General features: G+C 41.0%; 1 protein-coding gene across 2 annotated transcripts in view; it reads left to right on the forward strand.

Annotated features, from left to right (window-relative positions):
* The window catches only part of LOC144677585 (integrin beta-1-like), a 116,767-nt gene that overhangs the window by 54,404 nt on the left and 40,058 nt on the right, over positions 1-22,305 (forward strand). For both annotated transcript variants that reach the window (XM_078537640.1, XM_078537634.1), the window contains exons 2-4: positions 5,121-5,190; positions 6,467-6,552; positions 13,152-13,368. In XM_078537640.1, coding sequence (XP_078393766.1) covers positions 5,121-5,190; positions 6,467-6,552; positions 13,152-13,368 — 373 coding nt within the window. The remainder of the gene's footprint in view (positions 1-5,120; positions 5,191-6,466; positions 6,553-13,151; positions 13,369-22,305) is intronic.

The raw sequence follows: 22,305 nt of genomic DNA on the forward strand, positions 1-22,305 counted from the left end.
TGTCGTCGAAATAGTTTTTAGACTGTGATTACGGTTTGGGGAAGGAAGCTGTTTAATGTGGGTGGGAACAGCAAGTCCCAAGTCTGACCTTGTATGGCAACATTGTTATGCAATGTCCAGAATAGTTTCCTAAAAGTTGTATTCCTGGCAGAGCATTTAAAGTACTCAGAACTGTTTAATTAATACCATTCCAGTTGCAAGGGTGTGGTTGAGAAAACTGCTTCAGCGAACTGGGCAGCAATATTTGATCAAACTCAGATTTGTGCCACTCCACAAAGAATTCAGGTTGTGTTCACTGTTACGCCTGTAAATTGCTACTGTTATAGAACTTTCAAACTAGCACAGAAAGCACCAGCAGTAGCCACCATACTGTGGTAGTTGTTACTGGACTAAAATACACATACTGATGCAAGTTCAAAGTCCACCATGATAGTTTGAAAGTTTTAATTACAGTTTAAAAATAAATTTGGAAACAGAGATGGTAGCTAAAAAAGTAGCTATGAAGTTGTTGGATGGTCAGAAAATCCTAAGTGTCTCACTAATGTTCTTTTAAGCAATGAAACCTGCTGTCTTTTCTGCTCTGGCCTATGTGATTTCAGCAGTTGATATTTATGCTGTTTTCTGAAGTGGTCTAGCAAATCACTGTGCAAGCTCACAAGTTGTGCCAAACTGCTTAGCAGTTCAGGAAAAAGGTCCACCACCTTAGGGAAAACTAGGGATGAGCAATAAATCTAGACCTTGCCAGCAATGCCCACATCATTAAAAGAAAAGCAGCTCCTTCACTAAAATTTGGAAATGTTTGAAATTTCTCTCTTACTTTGGCACATGCTTCAGCTTTTTAAGACAGAGTAACTTCTATACTACATCAATACGTCAGCAATATCTCATTTAGTGATTGCTAATATATTCTTTTAAAAAGCTGCTGTATATAAAGGCAAGTGGAATACATTTGAAGATGGAAGTTGGATTGTCGTCTTAATAGCTTTTACTTGCTGCAGATCAAACCTGTGTGCTGGAACAATGTCTCTGGAAGACCTTGATAGCATGCAGAAGAACTTGTTTGTACTTTCATCAGTGCCTATTTTTGGGCAGGAACCTTGATTCTCGAGTTCAATGTCTGAAAAATCAGCTTTGATGCACTGCAGCAGAAATAAGCAGATAAGGAACTTTGTTCAGAAGTACTACAAATTATATAGTATTGGCACAGGGCTTGACAGGGTAGATGCTGAGGTTGTTTCCCCTTATGGGAGAGTTTAGGACCAGAGGACGTAATCTCAGAGTAAGGGGCCACCCTTTTAAAACAGAGATGAGGAGGAATTTCTTCTCTCAGTGGGTAGTGAATCTGTGGAATTCTTTACCGCAGAGGGCTGTAGAGGCTGGGTCGTTAAGTATATTCGAGGCTAGGATAGACAGATTTTTAATCAGTAAGGGAATCAAGGGTTACGGAAAAAAGACAGGAAAATGGAGTTGAGCATTATCAGATCAGCCACGATCGCATTGAATGGTGGAGCAAACTCGATGGGCCGAATGTTCCACTTCTGCTCCTACGTCTTATGGCCTTATGCTGCAGTCCATGTGGTATAGGTACACCCACTGTGCTGTCACTGGGTCAAAACCTGGAACTCCCTTTCTAACAGCAACGATATAGTTCCAAGTCTGATAGGCTGTAAAGCACATTGGGATGACCTGTGGTTCTGAAAAGTGAGATATAAATGCAAGCTTTCTCTTGGCCCTCTACTATCCTCCCCCTCACTCCCCACCTCTCCCTTTAAGATCATTCTTAAAATGACTTTGTATAATCTTCTGGTAACACAACCTTTTGGATTCATGTCCATTTTCCTCACCCTTGTGAAACGCCTTGGGGCATTTTTTCTAAATTAAAGGCACGATATGAATGTAAGTTATTGTTGCTTTGTGGTAGCTTCTTATTTGTGTTGTACAGTTCAAATCTGATAGTTTGGGATACTGCATTGGTTTTACCTAAAATTACAGTGTTTAGGAATTTCTCCACACTCACACTCGGTAAAGCACTAGCAGCTATTGAAATGTCGGTTCAAAATGTAATGTTGTTACCAAATGTTCTTATGTTCAATTTGGCATTTTAGGTTGACCCTTTAACACCTTGAATTTGGTATTGAAGATAAAATTGACCACATGCTGTGTTAATGTTTTCTGAAAGCTGTGACTGCATTTCTTTCAAATTGTTAAAACTGCATTCGTAGCTGTACTATGATGCCAGATGCCATGCCTTTTGATTCTATTAACCAGAAGTTCTCAACTGGTGGCGGCGGGGGGGGGGGTTGATCTACAAGAAGGTTTCCAAGGAGTCTGCCAAAAATAATTAGTATAAACTTGTTTCATCCATCATCTCAATGCACCTTTCTGATCACTAATCTTTGCATAACTTGCACTTCTGGGTTCGATGTGGCCAGTCTGGTTATTTAATTCATTCAGTGCTTTGGTTTTGCGTTCCCTGTCCAGTCAGTGCAGCTATTACGTATAGGGTCAGGTCGGGGGATGCCATTGTTCTTCAGACATGACGGGGCATGGATGACCTGATGCAGAGAGTGGTGCACACCAGGGAGTACATTGAAGTTATCACCAGCAGCAACAAAAAGTAGCAGATTTCCTCAATTCATTCGGTAAGGAGCAGCAGCTAGTGAATAAAAAATAACAGGCAGTAGCGATTGAGTCAGCCAAAAAGTGCTTCCTCTTCAGAGGTTGCCAGTAATGCTGGGGTATAGGGCCTGTGTTTGTCTCTGACCTGACCATAGTGAAAAAATAAAATTACATCTAATTTCCAGTTATCGATTAAAAGGAGTGATGTTAATTGTGTTTTAAGTCATCTGTGCAAAAATAGACTTTGTGTGTATAAGAGGTATTCAAAAATACAACACTGAATATCACAAACATTTGGGATTCGTTCGTGATCTTGAAAAATCTTATGCCAACACTTGCCAAGTACCATTTCAGTTGTGACCATTGACCACTCATTGTTCACCCATTGTGAAAATTCCCTGGTAGAAGATTATGGGGGTCCTAGATAGAGTAGACAGGGATGACCCAGCAGAGAGTTCAATTATCAGGGGGCACAGATTTAAGATGATTGGTAGAAGGATTAGAGAGGATATGAGGAAAGTCATCTTCACCCAGAGGCTGGTGAGTGAGATTAAAATGGGCAGCTAGTTTTTTTTCTTTTTTCTTTTTCTGCAGGCACAGACACGATGGGCTGAATGGCCTTTCTGTGCTGTAACTTTCCTATGGTTCTAAGACCACGGAGGGAAACTTTACCAAGTACCACTGATGCACTATCTCAGTATTTCCCGAATTGCTTGCAGCCTTGTTAATCAGCCCCTAAACAACAGTGTGACGAATCCACTAAACTCTATCTGTATAGAGGAGCATTTCTTAATTCTATAACTCTAGCATCTCCAACATATTGACTGTTAAGAAAAGATTTTTTAAGACCTTGATCATCCTGTCGATAGGACAGACAAACTTGTCATTCACTTCTCACCTCTAGTTTCCAACCTCTCTCAATGCAGCACTCCCTCAGTACTGCACTGGAGATTATGCAATCAATTGCCTAGTCACATTAAGTAAAACAAAAATAAATATATATGTTTTAACGTATAACTAATTTTTATATGGGAAAAATACTTGTGTTCTTGGCGGGGCAGGATGCTCTATAGAATTTGTATAACATGGGAGGGGTGCCTCAAGCAAAAAGATTAAGTATCCTTCCTGTGAAATGATTTGATAGCTAGTGCTGATCAGAAGCTTCCTCTGTGGACAAGCAGGAACTGTCTTGATGAGGTAGTTAACTGGCAATAATTGCGAATTGAAAATGTGGGAATACTCTGCATGTATATATTTTTTTAAAAGCCCTTTTTTAAAAAAAAATTTGCTTTTTGTACTTGTTTTTGGCTTTTCAAATGAAAATTAAAATCAATGCTAAATACACATATATAAATGGAAATGTAATCAATTCATTCTTTAAGATTAAAAGCTTTGGCTATATTTTACATGAAAATTTTTGAAGCTTTTCTGTTCTTGGCAGGCAAGCCTAGGAAATAAATGGAGCCTTAACCAGAGATTGATAGCTAGTTCATAAGCATTGAAGCAAGGTCTAATAAAGTAAGCACTTTTGGAAGTGCACTTCTTTAAGGAGAAGAGAGTTTTGGGGGTCACAATCCAATTTCTATGGGCATAGGTCCACAATATGAAATTATTTGGAACTAATTGGCTGAGGCTGTGAGGATGACTGGGGCATAATTTTTTTTTTTAAAAGTCATAATGCAGAAAAAGAGATGATCTGGATTACATAGTAGAAACAGAATGAAGGGAGTTTTACTCTGCAGTTTGCAATCGCGTACATGACCCAGCAATGACATGGATGGAATAGCTATTACAAATTTGCATATTGTCCTTGACTCCATATAATATATAATTTTGAATATTCAAGTATGAGAGTACTTGTTAAACCTGCCCCTTTCTGAAGTTGAAGTGTGATGTGCTTTAACAAATATTTGCAGATCTCCTGCATGATGCAGTTCGTGAGTTGGAGGTTTTCAAAGTACTTTATTGCAAGTTGTGTTACCTGGAACACTGGCCTGTCAACATTGAGGATGGCATCAAGACCTGGGAATGCTAGATTGAAGTTTTAGGATATAGGATGGGAGGAGCAGGGTTCCAGGCCTGCTCGCACTGTGTTCTCGGGTTCCAGGAACATTGCAGAATGAGGTTTTGGAGCTGGAAATAGGAGCAATGGAGACGACTCTGGGATCGGGGAACACTATATGAAAGTGATCTAGACGTTTGTGAACAGATAGATCTGGGTCTGGGAATGAAGGGAGCAGGTTTTACAGAGAGGCTTCTGTTTCAAAAATAATTTTTCTTGATTCAGTTGACTCCTCAATAGACTGACATGCTGACATGGAGAAATGCCACTGTAAGATATTTTTGTAGATTGTTTCAATATTGGACGTTAACATAAAGCTTGCCAAAAATAGTGACAACTGGAAGCAAAGTTTATGGACAGTAAGTACTTGACATAAGCAAGATTTTGAATATGTATCTTTGTGATTCTGTATTCTTTGTTTTTTTAAACTTCCTTTCAGATGGATTTGAAGTATATCCTTTATATTGGACTGACTTGCTGCTGTATGTGGTATGGACTTGCTCAATCAGGTAACTAGATTGACTAATATCACAAAGCACTTAAGATATTCAAACATGCATCAAGAATATTCCCTATGCATGTCACCATGTTCCTGATAACGCTTGGGATTCCACAAGATCACCACTTGAACTCGCTCGCCTCAATTAAAGGTGTTCAGTTGCTTTTTGTCCTATAGCTTTCAACTTTTCTTCAAGTCATCCAAGGAAACTATGCATCACCTCTTCCTCTTCCTCATCTGAATGCTGCCTTTGGCAACATCACCTGCAGACATGAGCCACCTTTCACATGTATGCAAATGACACCCAGCTTACAACTTCTTTAAACCTTATTGTCAGACCTGTGTTGTCATTCTTTTGTCTGATAATCCATATTTGTAATGGATGGGCTGCAGTGTTCTCCAGTTAATTATTAGGAAGACTGAAACTATTGTCTTCAACCTCCATCAGAAACCCTGCACTTCGCCACTGTTTCCTCGACTGTTGCCTCGGACTGAACCAAACTGCTTGCAGTTTTGACATTCTAACTGACCCTGAGCTGAACTTCCAAACTCCTTGTCCTTATCGTAACAATTTAACCTCTGTAACATTGCTTGGACTCTGCCCTTGCCTCAACAAACTATCTGTTGCTGAAACTCTCCCTTTGCCCTCTCTAGACTTTTCTGTCCTAACGCTTGCATCCAAAACTCTGCTGTCTTCTATTCCTTAACAAACTAAATTAAAAAGAATCTTTGCATTAATTTGCCCTGTTATGCGATATTCAAATTTAATTAACATGTTTTAACATACAATTTGAGAACGAAGAATATTATACACAACATCTGATCTCTCCATTTTGTAGCATAAATTTTACCTACGACAGCATTGCCAAATAGTGAGAATACTAGCAAAAAAATATTGTTTAGAGAGAGAACGGGGTTATTCAGGGTTCAGTTAATCTATCCTGTTAATATTTTATAAACAAACATACGAATTAGGAGCAGGAATAGGCCATTCAAGTCTGCTCCGCCGTTTCGTAAGATCATGGCTGATCTGATTGTGGCCTCCACTCCACATTCCTGCCTATCCCCTGATACCCTTTGACACCCTTGTTAGCCAAGTATTTATCTACCTTTGCCTTAAAAATATTCAATGACCCTGATATGAACATCTGTACCTTCTCTCATAAACAATCCCAAATGCCTTAAACTTGGTGTCAGTTTGGTTGATTTTTTTTCGCATGGCTATTTATTAATGTAAATGATTAGACATATCTGTAATAATGTTAATTTGCCTTTTGATATTGCAGATCCCAGTGAGTGTTTAAAGGCCAATGCAAAATCATGTGGGGAATGTATACAAGCTGGTAGAAATTGTGGGTGGTGCACCAAAAATGTAAGTTTTCAATTATGAACATAGAAAACAGTTCCAGCTGTTGCCATTGTCTTAACTAACCCATTTCAAATCTAGAGAGCTTTGCATTGGTGCATTATGAATAGGCTATGGCATGTGTGAATGACCCGTAAGTCAGAAGTTCACAGAAGTGAATTGAGCCTAAAGACTATTGGCAATATTAGTGGCTGGGTGCTTAACACACTTATGGCATTCTTTGCTCAAATATTTTATCAGAGAGATTAACTGCTTTAAAATAAATTGTTTTTAAACAGCAACTCTAATGTTTTGCATACTTGTCAATCTGTGATTTATGAAATTGAAACCTTTTTAAGAAGCAGTATAACCTAATTTATGAATATTTTAAACATCTAATTATGCTTATCTATTCAGTCATAGCCAAGGATTGTGGAAGATTGTAGGATATTGATTTATTTGAAAGAGAAGTGCAGAAAAGGGTTAAATGAAAGTAACAGGATTGGAAATGGATGGAAGGGACGTAAGAGAGACAGAGTGTTGAGTGGAGCTGCATATTAAAACAGCAACAACAAGCGATGGAGGACAAAAGGCAAAAGTGGTCTTGAAATCCCCTAAAAAAGAACAAAAACAAAGAGCAAACTGGAAATTTGAAAGAGAGATACAAAAAGAGGTGATTAGAAATTAGCGACAAATGGAGGGCAAAATATGGAATTGTTTAGTGAATTGTAAAAAAAGGCATAAAGACAGGGGCTTAAAGGTGGAGGTGGCATGGAGAAGAGGAGAAGCCTGTATCTTTCTGTTTGAGAGACCTGGCTGAGCATTTTCCTACATTATGATAGTGACTAGACTTCATAACTACTTAATTAGCTGTAGTGCACTTTGAGACATGCTGAGGCAATGAAATGTCCTGTCTGTTCTTGAAGAGAATATTGCAAGGTTAGGACAGGTAATTTGTTCAAATGCTATAGTCCATGCTTCCTTCCCTTCCATCAGAAGTCTTGATCATGCAAATAGTTTTTTTTTAATAGACCAGATTTTTCCACCTTTGGGCAGAAAATCAAGCCAAAATAATTTCAACATTCAAATCTTAAATGTAGAATGTGTCCTGCACAATTTTCATTTGCTGAAGTTTGAAAGATGCCACATTGTCAAATAGATTAACTGCTTCTCTGATTTCATGGCAAATAATTGCCCAGATGGAACATATGCACGTTGCTCTTGTTTAAGCTGTTAGTATATTCAGGGCAACAAAAGCAGTTTCTGTAAGAAGACCAAATCGCCTATGAACAAAGCTGAAGTCTTGTGTTTGCAATGAGTGACTATTCAGTCATGAGATTTCCCCTGGCCTATGTTATGTTGCACTGAAGACCAAGTGAGATACCAAAAATTTTACCAAGTAATCACATTCTGGCTTAAAGTAATACACTTACTTGTGTAAAATAATCTCAGAAACAAAAAGGCAAGATATTGTTAGCAGAATTTTCAAAAAAGATTGCATCAATCCATGAATTCAGAACCTATTTCTTACATGGTCAGATCTGTGCAAATTTGGAAGAAATTATATTTTATGAACCTCAGATTTAATGATTGTCATACCATAGAAAAAAATGTTAATTGCAGAAATTGAAGGAGCTGCAAGTTGAACTGAAGTTTAGTAGCTTTTATACCAAAATCAACCTGCCATGGCATGGGTGCAACTGCCTCCACAGATATACCCTCTGATGATCAGCCAGTAAAGGTTTTGAATTTCTTCACTGCCTACCCCACAGGTCTGAAAACCCATGCATTTAATAGTTGCCAACAATCAAAACTATTTCTAATGCCTGGACAGTAATCGGAAGAACAAATTCTTGTTGCCTTTCAAGGAACAACTCCAGTTAACGTGTAGGGCGATTCTTTTGTTTCCTTGTTAGTTTACACATCAAACCTGCCTGCGCTCAAATAGAGTTTGCCTCTCATTACAAATATGGTTAAATCATATGGCACAGGGCATGGGGCAAATTTCTTTTCCTAACTACAGGTAAAATAGAATATTTTTCTATGTACCTCTTCATAACCTTAAGGTGAGAAAGGTTTAGAGGATTGATAATTAGACTAGCAGATGGATGTAATTCAATCTACATTAACCATATTCATACATTACTTTTATATAGTACTTTGACAAAACTTGCAGCGATTTGGGAAGTGGGATTAGTTGTAGGTTCGGAAATTCTCTACAGTGCGAGCCAAGGAGATGGGAGATGTAAACTTAATGCTACAACGATACCAACACTGGTGGAGGGCATAATTGCAACATTATAGGTTTTCTGAGAATCATACAGCACAAGAGACCATTAAACCCAACATGCCTGCGCCGTCTCTTTAGAAGAGCTATCCCATTAACCCCATTCTCGTATTCTTTCCTGTTGCCCTGCAATATATTTGAGATTATAACGCTGTGCAAAACTAATTCACATTGTCTCTCTAGCTATTTCACCAATTATCTTAATACAAACAGCTGCATGTTTTATACCAGCCGTTTCTATTATAAATCTGGATGTAGGAATTTATAATGGAAAAAGTTACCTCAGAAAATGTTGAGACGTAATTTTTTTGTAAATTGTAGCCCATTGGAATTTATATATTTTCCACTATAAGATGTATAACTAGCACTTGTGATCACCTTTTTAAAATGTAGTATGTAGTATATGGGTTTAGGAAGGGTTTAAGGGAATACTTTCTTCCACTGTTTGGTTAATTGGTAACAAGCAATCATAAACTGAAAAATATCTGAATGCACGCAGTATACAAAATAAGGTAAATGAGCTTGTGGCTCAGATTGGTATGATGTGGTGGGCATTACGGAGACATGGCTGCAAGGGGATCAGGACTGGGAGCTAAATATCCAAGGATATACATCCTATCGAAAAGATAGGCAGGTTGGCAGAGGTAGTAGGGTTGATTTGTTAGTAAGAAATGAAATTAAATCGATAGCAAGAAATGATGTAGGGTCAGATGATGTAGAATCTGTGTGGATAGAGTTGAGGGACGGCAAAGGTAAATAAAAACCATAATGGGAGTTATGTACAGGCCTCCGAACAGTAGTCAGGATGTGGGGCACAAGATACACCAGGAGATCGATAAAGTGTGTAAGAAAGGCAAGGTTACAGTGATCATGGGGGATTTCAATATGCAGGTACTGGGAAAATCAGGTTGGTAGTGGATCCCAAGAAAAGGAATTTGTGGAATGCCTACGAGATGGCTTTTTGGAGCAGCTTGTGGTGAAGCCCACTAGGGAACAGGCAATTCTAGATTTAGTGATGTGTAATGAGACAGATTTGATAAGGGAGCTTAAGGTGAAGGAACCCTTAGGAGGAAGTGACCATAATATGATAGAATTTACCCTGTAATTTGAGAGGAAAAAGCTGGAATCAGATGTAACGGTATTACAGTTGAATAAAGGCAACTACAGAGGCATGAGGGAGGAGCTGGCCAGAATTGACTGGGAGATGAGCCAAGCAGGAAAGACAGTGGAACAGCAATGGCAGGAGTTTCTGGGAGTAATTTGGGAGACACAGCAAAAATTCATCCCTAGGAAGAAGAAGCATACTAAAGGGAGGACGAGGCAACCATGGCTGACAAGGGAAGTCAGGGACAGCATAAAAGCTAAAGAGAAAGCATACGATGTGGCGAAGAGCAGTGGGAAACCAGGGGATTGGGAAGCCTACAAAGACCAACAGAGGACAACTAAAAAAGAAATAAGGGAGAAAATTAAATATGAGGGTAAACTAGCCAGTAATATAAAAGAAGATTGCAAGAGTTTTTTTAGATATATAAAGGGTAAGAGAGAGGCAAAAGTGGACATTGGGCCACTGGAAAATGACGCTGGAGAAGTAGTAGTGGGGAACAAAGAAATGACGGAAGAACTGAATAGGTACTTTGCATCAGTCTTCATGGTGGAAGACACGAGTGACATCCCCAAAGTTCAAGAGAGTCAGGGGGCAGAGGTGAGTATGTTGGCCATTACCAAGGAGAAGGTGCTAGGAAAACTGAAAGGTCTGAAAGTGGATAAATCACCTGGACCAGATGGATTACACCCCAGAGTTCTGAAGGAGATAGCTGAAGAGATAGTGGAGGCGTTAGTGGTGATCTTTCAGGAATCACTGGAGTCAGGGAGGGTCCCAGAGGACTGGAAAATCGCTAATGTAACCCCCCGTTTAAGAAGGGAGTGAGGCAAAAGACGGGAAATTACAGGCCGATTAGCCTGACCTCGGTCGTTGGTAAGATTTTAGAGTCCATTATTAAGGATGAGATTTCAGAATACTTGGAAGTGCATGGTAAAATCAGGCAAAGTCAGCATGGTTTCATCAAGGGGAGGTCATGCCTGACCAATCTGTTAGAATTCTTTGAGGAAGTAACGAGTAGGTTAGACAAAGGAGAGCCAATGGATATTATCTACTTGGACTTCCAGAAGGCCTTTGACAAGGTGCCGCACAGGAGGCTGCTCAGTAAGATAAGAGCCCATGGTGTTAGAGGCAAGGTACTAACATGGATAGAAGATTGGCTGTCTGGCAGGAGGCAGAGAGTGGGGATAAGGGGATCCTTCTCAGGATGGCAGCCAGTGACTAGTGGAGTTCCACAGGGGTCAGTGTTGGGACCACAACTTTTCACTTTATACATTAATGATCTAGATGGAGGAACTGAGGGCATCCTGGCTAAGTTTGCAGATGATACAAAGATAGGTGGAGGGACAGGTAGTATTGAGGAGGCGGGGAGGCTGCAGAAGGATTTGGACAGATTAGGAGAATGGGCAAAGAAGTGGCAGATGGAATACAACGTGGGGGAAGTGTGAGGTCATGCACTTTGGTAGGAAGAATAGAGGCATAGACTATTTTCTAAATGGGGAAAGAATTCGGAAATCTGGAGTGCGAAGGGACTTGGGTGTCCTAGTCCAGGATTCTCTTATGGATAACTTGCAGGTTGAGTCGGTAGTTATGAAGGCAAATGCAATGTTGGCATTTATTTTGAGTGGACTAGAATATAAAAGCAGAGATGTGATGCTGAGGCTTTATAAGGCTCTGGTCAGACCACATTTAGAATATTGTGAGCAATTTTGGGCCCCGTATCTCAGGAAGGATGTTCTGGCCCTGGAGAGGGTCCAGAGGAGGTTCACGAGAATGATCCCAGGAATGAAAGGCTTAACATATGAGGAACGTTTGAGGACTCATCCTTCTAAACTCCATCGAGTATAGACCCAGAGGGGGGATCTGATTGAAACTTACAGAATACTGAAAGGCCTGGATAGAGTGGACGTGGGGAAGATGTTTCCATTAGTAGGAGAGACTAGGACCTGAGGGCACAGCCTCAGAGTAAAGGGAAGACCTTTTAGAACAGAGTTGAGGAGAAACTTCTTTAGCCAGAGAGAGGTGAATCTATGGAATTCATTGCCACAGAAGGCTATGGAGGTCAGGTCATTGAGTGTATTTAAGACCGAGATAGATAGGTTCTTAAGATAAAAACAAAAAACTGCGGATGCTGGAAATCCAAAACAAAAACAGAAACAGAAATACCTGGAAAAACTCAGCAGGTCCGGCAGCATCGGCGGAGAAGAGCACAGTTGACGTTTCGAGTCCTCATGACCCTTCAACAGAGCTGAATATAGGTATAGTTCTTGATTGGTAAGGGGATCAAAGGTTATGGGGAGAAGGCGGGAGAATGGGGTTGAGAAACTTATCAGCCATGATTGAATGGCAGAGCAGACTCGATGGGCCGAATGGCCTAATTTCTGTTCCTATGTCTTATGGTCTAATATCATTGGAAAAATGAAATAGGAACTTAAAAATATTTTTGCACACAAGATCATTGACCATGGAATGCTTTGTCACAAGTGATGATTGAGGTAGAGACTATTACACATCATTTAAAAAGGAAGTACTTGAAGGTGGTAAGATAATGGGATTGAATGGCCCATATTTCAGATCCACCTAATGTTGAGAGTGCTGACTCATTACAAATTCTGGGGTTATTCATTTCAATATTTGTTGCAAGCTTTTGGCATGAGGAGATCTCTGAGCTTGCCTTTTGACTGGCTGGAGTAGAAATAGCATGCTGCTGCAGCTTGAAGGGCAAGGTATTATGTTAATTCATGCTATACCCAATCATGTGATTTTTCTTAAAATATCTGAGGCATCTGTTGCAGGGCAGGGAGCCTGTCACTTCAGGAGTTCTGGTACAGGAAGTCAAGCAAAAGACAAATTGAACAGCTTTCTTAATGTTGAGAGACTTGGGGATGGGGATAATAATACTGAAGTGCTAAAGTGATTGGCATCCCAGTAGAACAGAATCTTAACTATGTGACTTGCTCAAATTTATAATGGGCAGTCTTGATAAGAAAAGTCTATCAAGGTAGCTGCAGATGAAGACTTAACTGCTGCCTCTGCCTCGAGTTCACATCGCCCAGCTCCTTAACTCGCACAGCAGGGTGATTGAGCATGGTAATGGCATCAAATGACAGGAAATACTAAATTTAGTATTTAGGAGGTACTAAATGAGGTTAGAAGTCTAAAAATGTGGTTAATTTATTTTAGTCTTAATCTACATCTCAAGCACATGAACTTGCATCTTATACCTTTGTTTTTTTGTAGGAATTCTTGCAGCAGGGAGAACCAAACTCTGCACGGTGCGATGACATAGAATCATTAAAAAAGAGAGGATGTACAGTGAAAGACATTGAAAATCCCAAAGGTTCACAACATGTAGATGCTAATAAAGAACTTACTGGCCGTACAAGTGGTGAGAAGGTAGAGCTGAAAGACATTACACAGATTCGACCGCAGAAACTAACCCTGAAATTGCGATCAGGTATTCCATGGTTTGAATTTTGTTACTTGGTATAAGGTAGAATCTGATTTTAGCTTAGTATGTACTACTGCAAATAATAGAACCCTTCAATTTCTTTTAGGCATAAATTTGTGGCAGAGTGAAGTGTTTAGGTACTAAGCTTCATTGGGCGTTCAGAACTTATTTTATGCCATCAGAAAATCCTTCACTGTCAAGCAGTCAATAACACTGACGGACTTAGCCACAGGGCTATTGACATTTAAATTGCCTATTCCTCTGGATAGCATACTTGAGCACCACATTGCAGGAAATTGATAAACATCTCAACAGCACCACCACCATAAGTTTTACACTCTATCTCAAAACTGTCCACATTTTGCTCAGCGCCTTGGTATTCAAAGCACCCTGATGTGTTAATTAGGGGGTACAGGCCAATTTTGTGAATAAATGGTCATGAGACAGCCCAGGTCTACTTTTCGCAAGTAGTTTCTGACTGCAGCTTTCTACTTTTTCTGCTTAGCAAGGATCTGTCTTTCATTTTTCTTCCTACCCTGTATTTTTTCTCATTGCCTCTCAGGATCAATATTAGATTAAAGAAACCCACTGCAATTTTTCTAACTCTCAGTGGACAACACCAAACTGGGCGGGGTTGTGAGGAGAATGCAAGGAGGCTTCAGGGCAATTTAGACAAGTTCTGTGTGTGGGCAAAAGCATGGCATATGCAGTATAGCATGGATGTTTGTGAAGTTATACACTCCAGTGTGAAAAGCAGAAAGGCAGAGTCTTATTTAAATGGTGATATATTGGGAAATGAGGATGTACAAATGAATCTGGGTGTCCTTGTACACCAGTCAATGAAAGTAAACAGGCAGGTGCAGCAAGCAATTAGGAAGGCAAATGGTATGTTGGCCTTCATTGCAAGAGGATTTGAGTTCAGAAGTAGGGATGTCTTACTGCAGTTATACAAGGCCTTGGTGAGACCACACCTGGAGTATTGCATGCAGTTTTGGTCGCCCTACCTAACAAAGGATATACTTGCTATGAAGTGAGTGCAGCAAAGGTTCACTTGGCTGATATCAGGGATGGCAGGACTGTTGTATGAGGAGAGATTGGTTCGACTGGGCCTGTATTCACTAGAGTATAGAAGAATGAGAGGGGATCTGATTGAAACGTATAAAATTCTAACATGGCTAGACAGACTAGATGCAGGGAGGATATTTCCCCTGGCTGGGGAGTCGAGAACAGAGTCTCAGAATACGGGGCAGGCCATTTAGGACTGAGATGAGGAAAAAATGTCTTCACTCAGAGGGTGATCAACCTGTGGAATTCTCTACCACAGAAGGTGGTGGTGGCCGGGTCAGTAAGTATATTCAAGAAAAAAATTGATAAATTTTTTGATATTAGGGCATCAAGGGGTATGGAGAGAAAGCAGGAATATGGTATTGTGATAGATGATCAGCTATGATCATATTGAATGGCGGAGCAGGCTCAAAGGGCCAAATGGCCCACTCCTACTCCTAATTTCTATGTTTCTAAGAAGAGAGCCAAATTTTCATACTTTCTATTCCTTGCCATTTTATGGTAAAACAGGACTCGACCCACTTTTCTTGGGTGTTGACCCTGGGAAAATGGCAATTTACAGTGAACAAAAATCAGGAAAATCAGCTCCTTGAACAAAAAGGTAAAACTTTTTTTTAAAAGAACAACAGAAGGAGTTAGGTTTTCAGTTATGAGAAAAAAACTAGTAGTTGGAGAGTTGGATAAATTTAAGATCATCAAAGGAATGAAGTAAGACATTTTAAGTGAGAGTCCGCCATTGGTGCTGGCAGCAGAATATATAATAGCCATTAAAAGAGAAGTTGATAAATATTGGAAAAGTAAAAATGGGAAACAAGAATGGACAAAATACTTAGCTTCTCTGACCTGCTCTTGTAGCCACAGTATTTATATCGCTAGTCCAGTTCAGTTTCTGGTCAATGGTAACCCCCCCAGGATGTTGATAGTAGGAGATTCTGTGGTGGTAATTCCATTGAACGTCAAGGGACAATGGTTGGATTCTCTCTTGTTGGAGATGGTCATTGCCTGGCACTTGTGCGGCCTGAATGTTACTTGCCATTTGTCAGCCCAAGCCTGGATATTGTCCAGCCCTTGCTGCATTTGGACATGGTCGTGCCTCAGTATCTGAGGAGTCACGAATGGTGCTGAATATTGTGCAATCATCAGCGAACATCCCTACTTCTGACCTTGTGATGAAAGGAAGGTCATTGATGAAGCAGCTGAAGATGGTTGCGCTTAGGACACTACCCTGAGGAATGCCTGCCCTGATGCCCTGGAGCTGAGATGACTGACCTCCAACAGCCACACAACCATCTTCCTTTGTGCTAGGTATGACTCCAACCAGCGGAGAGTTTCCCCCCTGATTCCCATTGACTCCAGTTTTGCTAGGGCTCCTTGATGCCACACTCGGTCAAATGCGACCTTGATGTCAAGGGCAGTGACTCTCACCTCACCTTGGGAGTTCAGCTCTTTTGTCCATGTTTGAACCAAAGCTGTAATGAGGTCTGGAGCCAAGTGACCCTGGTGGAACTTAATTGGGCATCTGTGAGCAGGCTATTGCTAAGCTAGTGCCGCTTGATAGCTCTGTTAATGACTGCTTCCATTACTTTACTGATGATTGAGAGTATACTGATGGAGCAGCAATTGGCCTGGTTGGTTTAGTCCTGCTTTTTGTGTACAGGACATACCTGGGCAGTTTTCCACATAGCCGGGTAGATGCCAGTGTTGTACTGGAATGGCTTGGCTAAGGGCAACAGCCAAATTTGTTGCGCCACGGTTGGCTCTGCTGCACAGGGGAGGAGTAAGAAGTATGGGAATGCAATAGTTATAGGGGATTCAATTGTAAGGGGAATAGATAGGCATTTCTATGGCCACAAACAAGACTCCAGGATGGTATGTTGCCTCCCTGGTGCTAGGGTCATGGATGCCTCAGAGCAGCTACAGGACATTCTGAAGGGGGAGGGTGAGCAGCCAGTGGTCGTGGTACACATTGGTACAAACGACATAGGTTAAAAAAAGGAATGAGGTCCTAAAAGCAGAATATAGGGAGTGAGGAAGTAAGTTGAAAAGTAGGACCTCAAAGGTAGTGATCTCAGGATTACTACCAGTGCCACGTGCTAGTTGGAGTAGAAATAGCAGGATATAGCGGATGAAAAGTGGCTGAAGAAATGGGGTGAGGGGGAGGGTTTCAGATTCCTGGGACATTGGGACAGGTTCTGGGGGAGGTGAGACCAGTACAAACTGGACGGGTTACACCTGGGCAGGACTGGGACTGATGTCCTAGGGGGAATATTTGCTAGAGTGACTGGGGAGGGTTTAAACTAAAGGTGGCAGGGGGATGGGAAGGTATGCAAGGAGTCATAGGAGGGGAAATCAAGGACAAGAAGAAAAGACAGAAAGGGGAATAAGAAAAGTGATAGGCAGAGAAATCAAGGGCAAGAATCAAACAGGGCCTCAGTGAAAAATAGTACTAACAGGACACGCAGTGTTAAAAAAACAAGCCTTAAGGCTTTGTGCTTTAACGCGAGGAGCGTTCGCAATAAAGTGGATGTATTAGCTGCGCAAATAGATGTAAACAGGTATGATACAGTCGGGATTACGGAGACATGGCTGCAGGGTAACCAGGGATGGGAACTGAACATCCAGGGGCATTCAGTATTTAGGAAGGACAGACAAAAAGGAAAAGACGGTGGAGTTGCATTGCTGGTTAAATAGGAAATTAACGCAATAGTGATTAAAGGTTTTGGCTCCAACGATGTGGAATCTGTATGGGTAGAGCTGAGAAACACTAAGCGGCAAAAAACATTAGTGGGTTGTATATCGACCCCCAAACTGTAGTAGTGATGTTGGGAATGGCATTAAACAGGAACTTAGAGATGCATGCAATAAAGGAACATCTGTAATTATCGGTGACTTTAATCTGCATATAGATTGGGCAAATCAAATTAGTAACAATATCGTAGAGGAGGAATTCCTGGAGTGTATATGGGATGGTTTTCTGGACCAATACGTAAAGGAACCAACTAGAGAACAGGCCATCCTAGACTGGGAATTGTGTAACGAGAAAGGAATGATTGGCATCCTAGTTCCGCGAGGCCCCTTAGGGATGAGCAACCATAATATGATATAATTCTTCATCAAGATGGACAGTGACCTAGTTGATTCTGAGACTAGAGTCCTAAATCTTAATAAAGGAAACTACGCTGGTGTGAGGCATAAGTTGGCTATGATGGATTGGCAAACGTTACTTAAAGGGATGACGGTGGATAGGCAATGGCAAACATTCAAAGAGCACATGGGTGAACTGCAACAATTGTTTATTCCTGTGTGGCGCAAAAGTAAAACAGGGAAGGTGGCCAAACCATGGCTTACAAGGGAAATTAAAGATAGTATTAGATCCAAGGAAGAGGCTTACAAATTGGCTAACAAAAAAACAACAGACCTGAGGATTGGGAATAGTTTAGAATTCAGCAAAGGAGGACCAAGGGATTGATTAAGAAGGGGAAAATAGAGTACGAGAGTAAGCTTGTGGGGAACATAAAAACTGACTGTAAAAGTTTCTATGGATATGTGAAGAGAAGAAGATTGGTGAGGACAAATGTAGGTCCCTTACAGTCAAGAAGCAGGGGAATTTATAATAGGGACCAAAGAAATGGCTGACCAACTAAATACATACTTTGGTTCTGCCTTCACAAAGGAGGACACAAATAACATACCAGAAATGTTGGGGAGCACAGGGTTTAGTGAGAGAGAGGAACTGAAAGAAATAAGTATTAGTAGGAAAATGGTGCTGGAGAAATTGATGGGATTGAAGGCCGATAAATCCCCATGGCCTGATAATCTACATCCCAGAGTGCTTAAGGAAGTGGCCCTAGAAATAGTTGATACATTGGTGGTCATCTTCCGAGATTCTATAGACTCTGGAACAGTTCCTACAGATTGGAGGATAGTTAATGTAACCCCGCTATTTAAAAAGGGAGGTAGAGAGAAAACAGGGAATTATAGACCAGTCAGCCTGACGTCGGTAGTGGGGAAAATTCTAGAGTCCCTTATAAAAGATTTAATAACTGAGCACTTGGAAGCTATTCCAAGTGGCAGAATCGGACAGAGTCAGCATGGATTTACAAAAGGGAAATCATGCTTGACAAATCTACTGGAATTTTTTGAGGATGTAACTAGTAGAGTTGATGAAGGGGAGCCTGTGGATATGGTTTATTTGGACTTTCAGAAGGCTTTCGACAAAGTTCCACATAAGAGATTAGTGTGTAAAATTAAAGCGCATGGGATTGGGGGTAGTGTATTGATAGTGTGTTGAGATGGATAGAAAACTGGTTGGCAGACAGGAAACAAAGAATAGGAATAAACGGGCCTTTTTCCGAATGGCAGGCAGTAACTAGTGGGGTACTTCAGGGATCGGTGCTCGGACCCCAGCTATTCACAATATATATTAATGATTTTGATGAGGGAACTAAATGTAATATCTCCAAATTTGCAGATGACGCAAAGCTGGGTGGGAGGGTGAGCTATGAGGAGGATGCAGAGATTCTTCAGTGTGATTTGGACAAGCTGAGTGAGTGGGCAAATGCATGGCTGATGCAGTATAATGTGGATAAATGTGAGGTTATCCACTTTGGTAGCAAAAACAGGAAGGCAGATTATTATCTGAATGGCTATAAATTGAGAGAGGGGAATGTGCAATGAGACCTGGGTGTCCTCGTACACCAGTCGCTGAAGGTAAGCGTGCAGGTGCAGCAGGCAGTAAAAAAGGCAAATGGTACGTTGGCCTTCATAGCGAGAGGAGTCGAGTACAGGAGCAGGGTTGCCTTGCTGCAGTTATACAGGGTCTTGGCGAGACCATACCTGGAATATTGTGCGCAGCTTTGGCCTCCTTATCGGAGGAAGGATGTTCTTGCTATAGAAGGAATGCAGCGAATCTTTACCAGACTGATTCCTGGGATGGCGGGACTGACAAATGAGGAGAGATCGAGTTGGTTAGGATTATATTCGCTGGAGTTCAGAAAGAATGAGGGGGGATCTCATAGAAACCTAATAAAATTCTAACAGGGCTAGACAGGGTAGATGCAGAAAGGATGTTCCCGATGGTGGGGGAGTCCAGAACCAGGGGTACAGTCTGAGGATACGGGGTAGACCATTTAGGACTGAGATGAGGAGAAATTCCTTCACCCAGAGAGTGGTGAGCCTGCGGAATTCACTATCACAGAAAGAAAGTAATCGAGGCCAAAAAATTGTTTTCAAGAAGGAGTTAGATATAGCTGTTGGGGCGAAAGGGATCAGTGGATATGGGGAGAAAGCGGGAGCAGGCCATTGAGCTGGATGATCAGCCATGATCATGATGAAGGGTGGAGCAGGCTCAAAGGGCCGAAAGGCCTACTCCTGCTCCTATTTTCTATGTTTCTATATAAGCTCCCATCTGCACTTTTTATACTCCTCTAAGGACTCTGCCATATTGAGCCTTCGGTATCTGACATAAGCTTCTCTTTTTTTCTTAATCCTAACCTTTACATCCAGGGTTCTCCAGACTTGGTCCCCCACTTTGTCTTCATGGGAACATATTGCCCTGTACATATTCCCCTTTGAATGCCTCTCACTGCTCTGACACAGTTTTATCTGCAGGTAGCTGCTCCCAGTCCACTTGGGCCCAATCATATCTCATCTTAGTCAAATTAGCCTTTCCCCAGTTTAGAACTTTTATTCCCGTCCCAACCTTATGCTTTTCCATAACTATCCTAAATCTAACTGAGTTATGGTCACGACCTCCAAAATGCTCCCCTACTGATACACCTACCACCTGCCCAGGCTCATTTCCGAATATTAGATCCAGAACTGCCCCCTCCCTTGGGCTTTCTACCTACTGGCTAAAAAAGTTCTCCTGGATGCAACTTAAGAATTTTACTCCCTCCCTATCTTGCACACAACAATTATCCCAGTTAATATTTGGGCAGTTAAAATCCCCCGTTATTACTGCCCTATTATTCTTACACTTCTCTGAAATTTGATTACATATTTGATCCTCTATCTCTCCCTGACTGTTTGGGGGCCTATAGTACACATTCAACTGCGTGTTTGCCCCTTTTGTGTTTTTTACTTCTACCCATATGGCCTCATTTGATGATCCTTCAAAGATATCATTCCTCCTCACTGCTATAATTGATTCCTTGATCAATACTGCAACCCCCCCGCCCTCCTCTTCTATCCCCCTGAATGCCCTATAACCAGGAATGTTGAGCTGCTACTAACTCCGCCCTTTTAGTCAGATCTCGATCATAGCTATGATATCATACTTCCACGTGCCTATCTGTGCCCTCAGCTCACCTGTCTTATTCTTCAGGCTCCTTGCATTAAAATATATTCCATTTAGCCTTGCTAAACTCACTTCTTTCTTATCTAGCCTATGTTTCCTCTGCCTTCCAGACTCACTCATTAGCATTTTAACTTCTAATGCTATTTCAGCTTCTCTCCCCTCTGAACTACTTTTCAGGATCCCATTCCCCTGCCAATTTAGTTTAAATCCGCTCCAACAGTATTAGCAAACCTCCACGCGAGGAGGCATGGACATGGAGGCATGGCTAGGATCTGGAATGCGCTCTCAGGCAGTGCATTCCAGATTCTAACCACACTGCATTTTTTTTTTAAAAAAAGCTTTACTCATGTCACTATTGCTTCAGTTACCACTAATTTTAAATCAGTGTCCTCTGGTTCTTGATCCTTTCACCAACAGGAGCAGTTTGTCCCTACCTTTTCTGTCCAGGCCCCTCATAATTTATAACGCCTCTGTCAGATGATCTCTTAATCATTTCTCCGAGAAGAACAGCTCCAGCTCCTCCGTGTAACTAAAGTTCCTCATCTCTGGAACCTTTCTGAATCTTTTTTGAACCCCCTCTAATGCTTTCACATTATTCCTAAAGCCTGGAGGCCAGAACTGGACACAGTACTCCAGTTGAGGCCGAACCAATGTTTTATACAGTTTATCATAACTTCCTTGCTTTTGTACTCCATATCCCTATTTATAAACCCAGGATCCCATATGCTTTATGAACCACTTTCTCAACTTACCCTGCCACCTTCAATGAATTGTGTGCACACTCCAGATCCTTCTGCACCCTTTATCTTGCACAGCCTTACCTTGTTCTTCCTACCAAAATTAATCACTTCACACCTCTTTGCGTTAAGTTGTCCGCCCATTCCACCAGCCCTGTCTGTGTCCTTTTGAAGTTGAACATGATCCTCCTCACAGTTCACAATACTTCCCAAGTTTTGTGTCATCTGCAAATTTTGAAATTGTACCCTGTATGCCCTAGCCTAGGTCATTATATATCAAGAAAAGCAGGGGTCCAGGGCCAGGGTGAAAAACTACAGTTCACCACTACTTTGTTTATGACTAATCCCCTGATTGGAATATGAATATCTGGCCATTTTGTTTCTTCAAATTCTTGGGTTAAGTTTATCACCCAGCCTGATAATGGCCCATATAATAAATAGATTGTCTTGCTGTCCATTGTTGATAGAAAATATGGTTAGGGGCCATGCAAGGCCAAGCTGTTATTAGTCTGCTAATCTGTTTATTTGAATATACAGATGTCAGATGTGTTTGATCCACAGGCTTCAGGAGTCTTAAATTAAACTTCAGAATTTCTTTCTTTGCTAGTCCATGTTTTGGCACATGAGATCCATTTATTTTGAATGGGGTAGTGAAGTTATTAGATCACATTCATTATTTTTTGTCATTTTTAATGCTTCCTGTATGAAATCAGTACGAAAATTTATCTGCCACCTTCCTTTGAAAGAAAAAAACAACTTGTGTTTATCAGATGTTACATGTTATATACTCCAATGTCCCAAAACACTTAAAGCCAGTTAATTAATTTTGAAGTTATTCTATAA

This window comes from Cetorhinus maximus, chromosome 3, assembly GCF_964194155.1.
Source record: "Cetorhinus maximus chromosome 3, sCetMax3.hap1.1, whole genome shotgun sequence".
NCBI classification, from domain to species: Eukaryota; Metazoa; Chordata; class Chondrichthyes; order Lamniformes; family Cetorhinidae; genus Cetorhinus; species Cetorhinus maximus.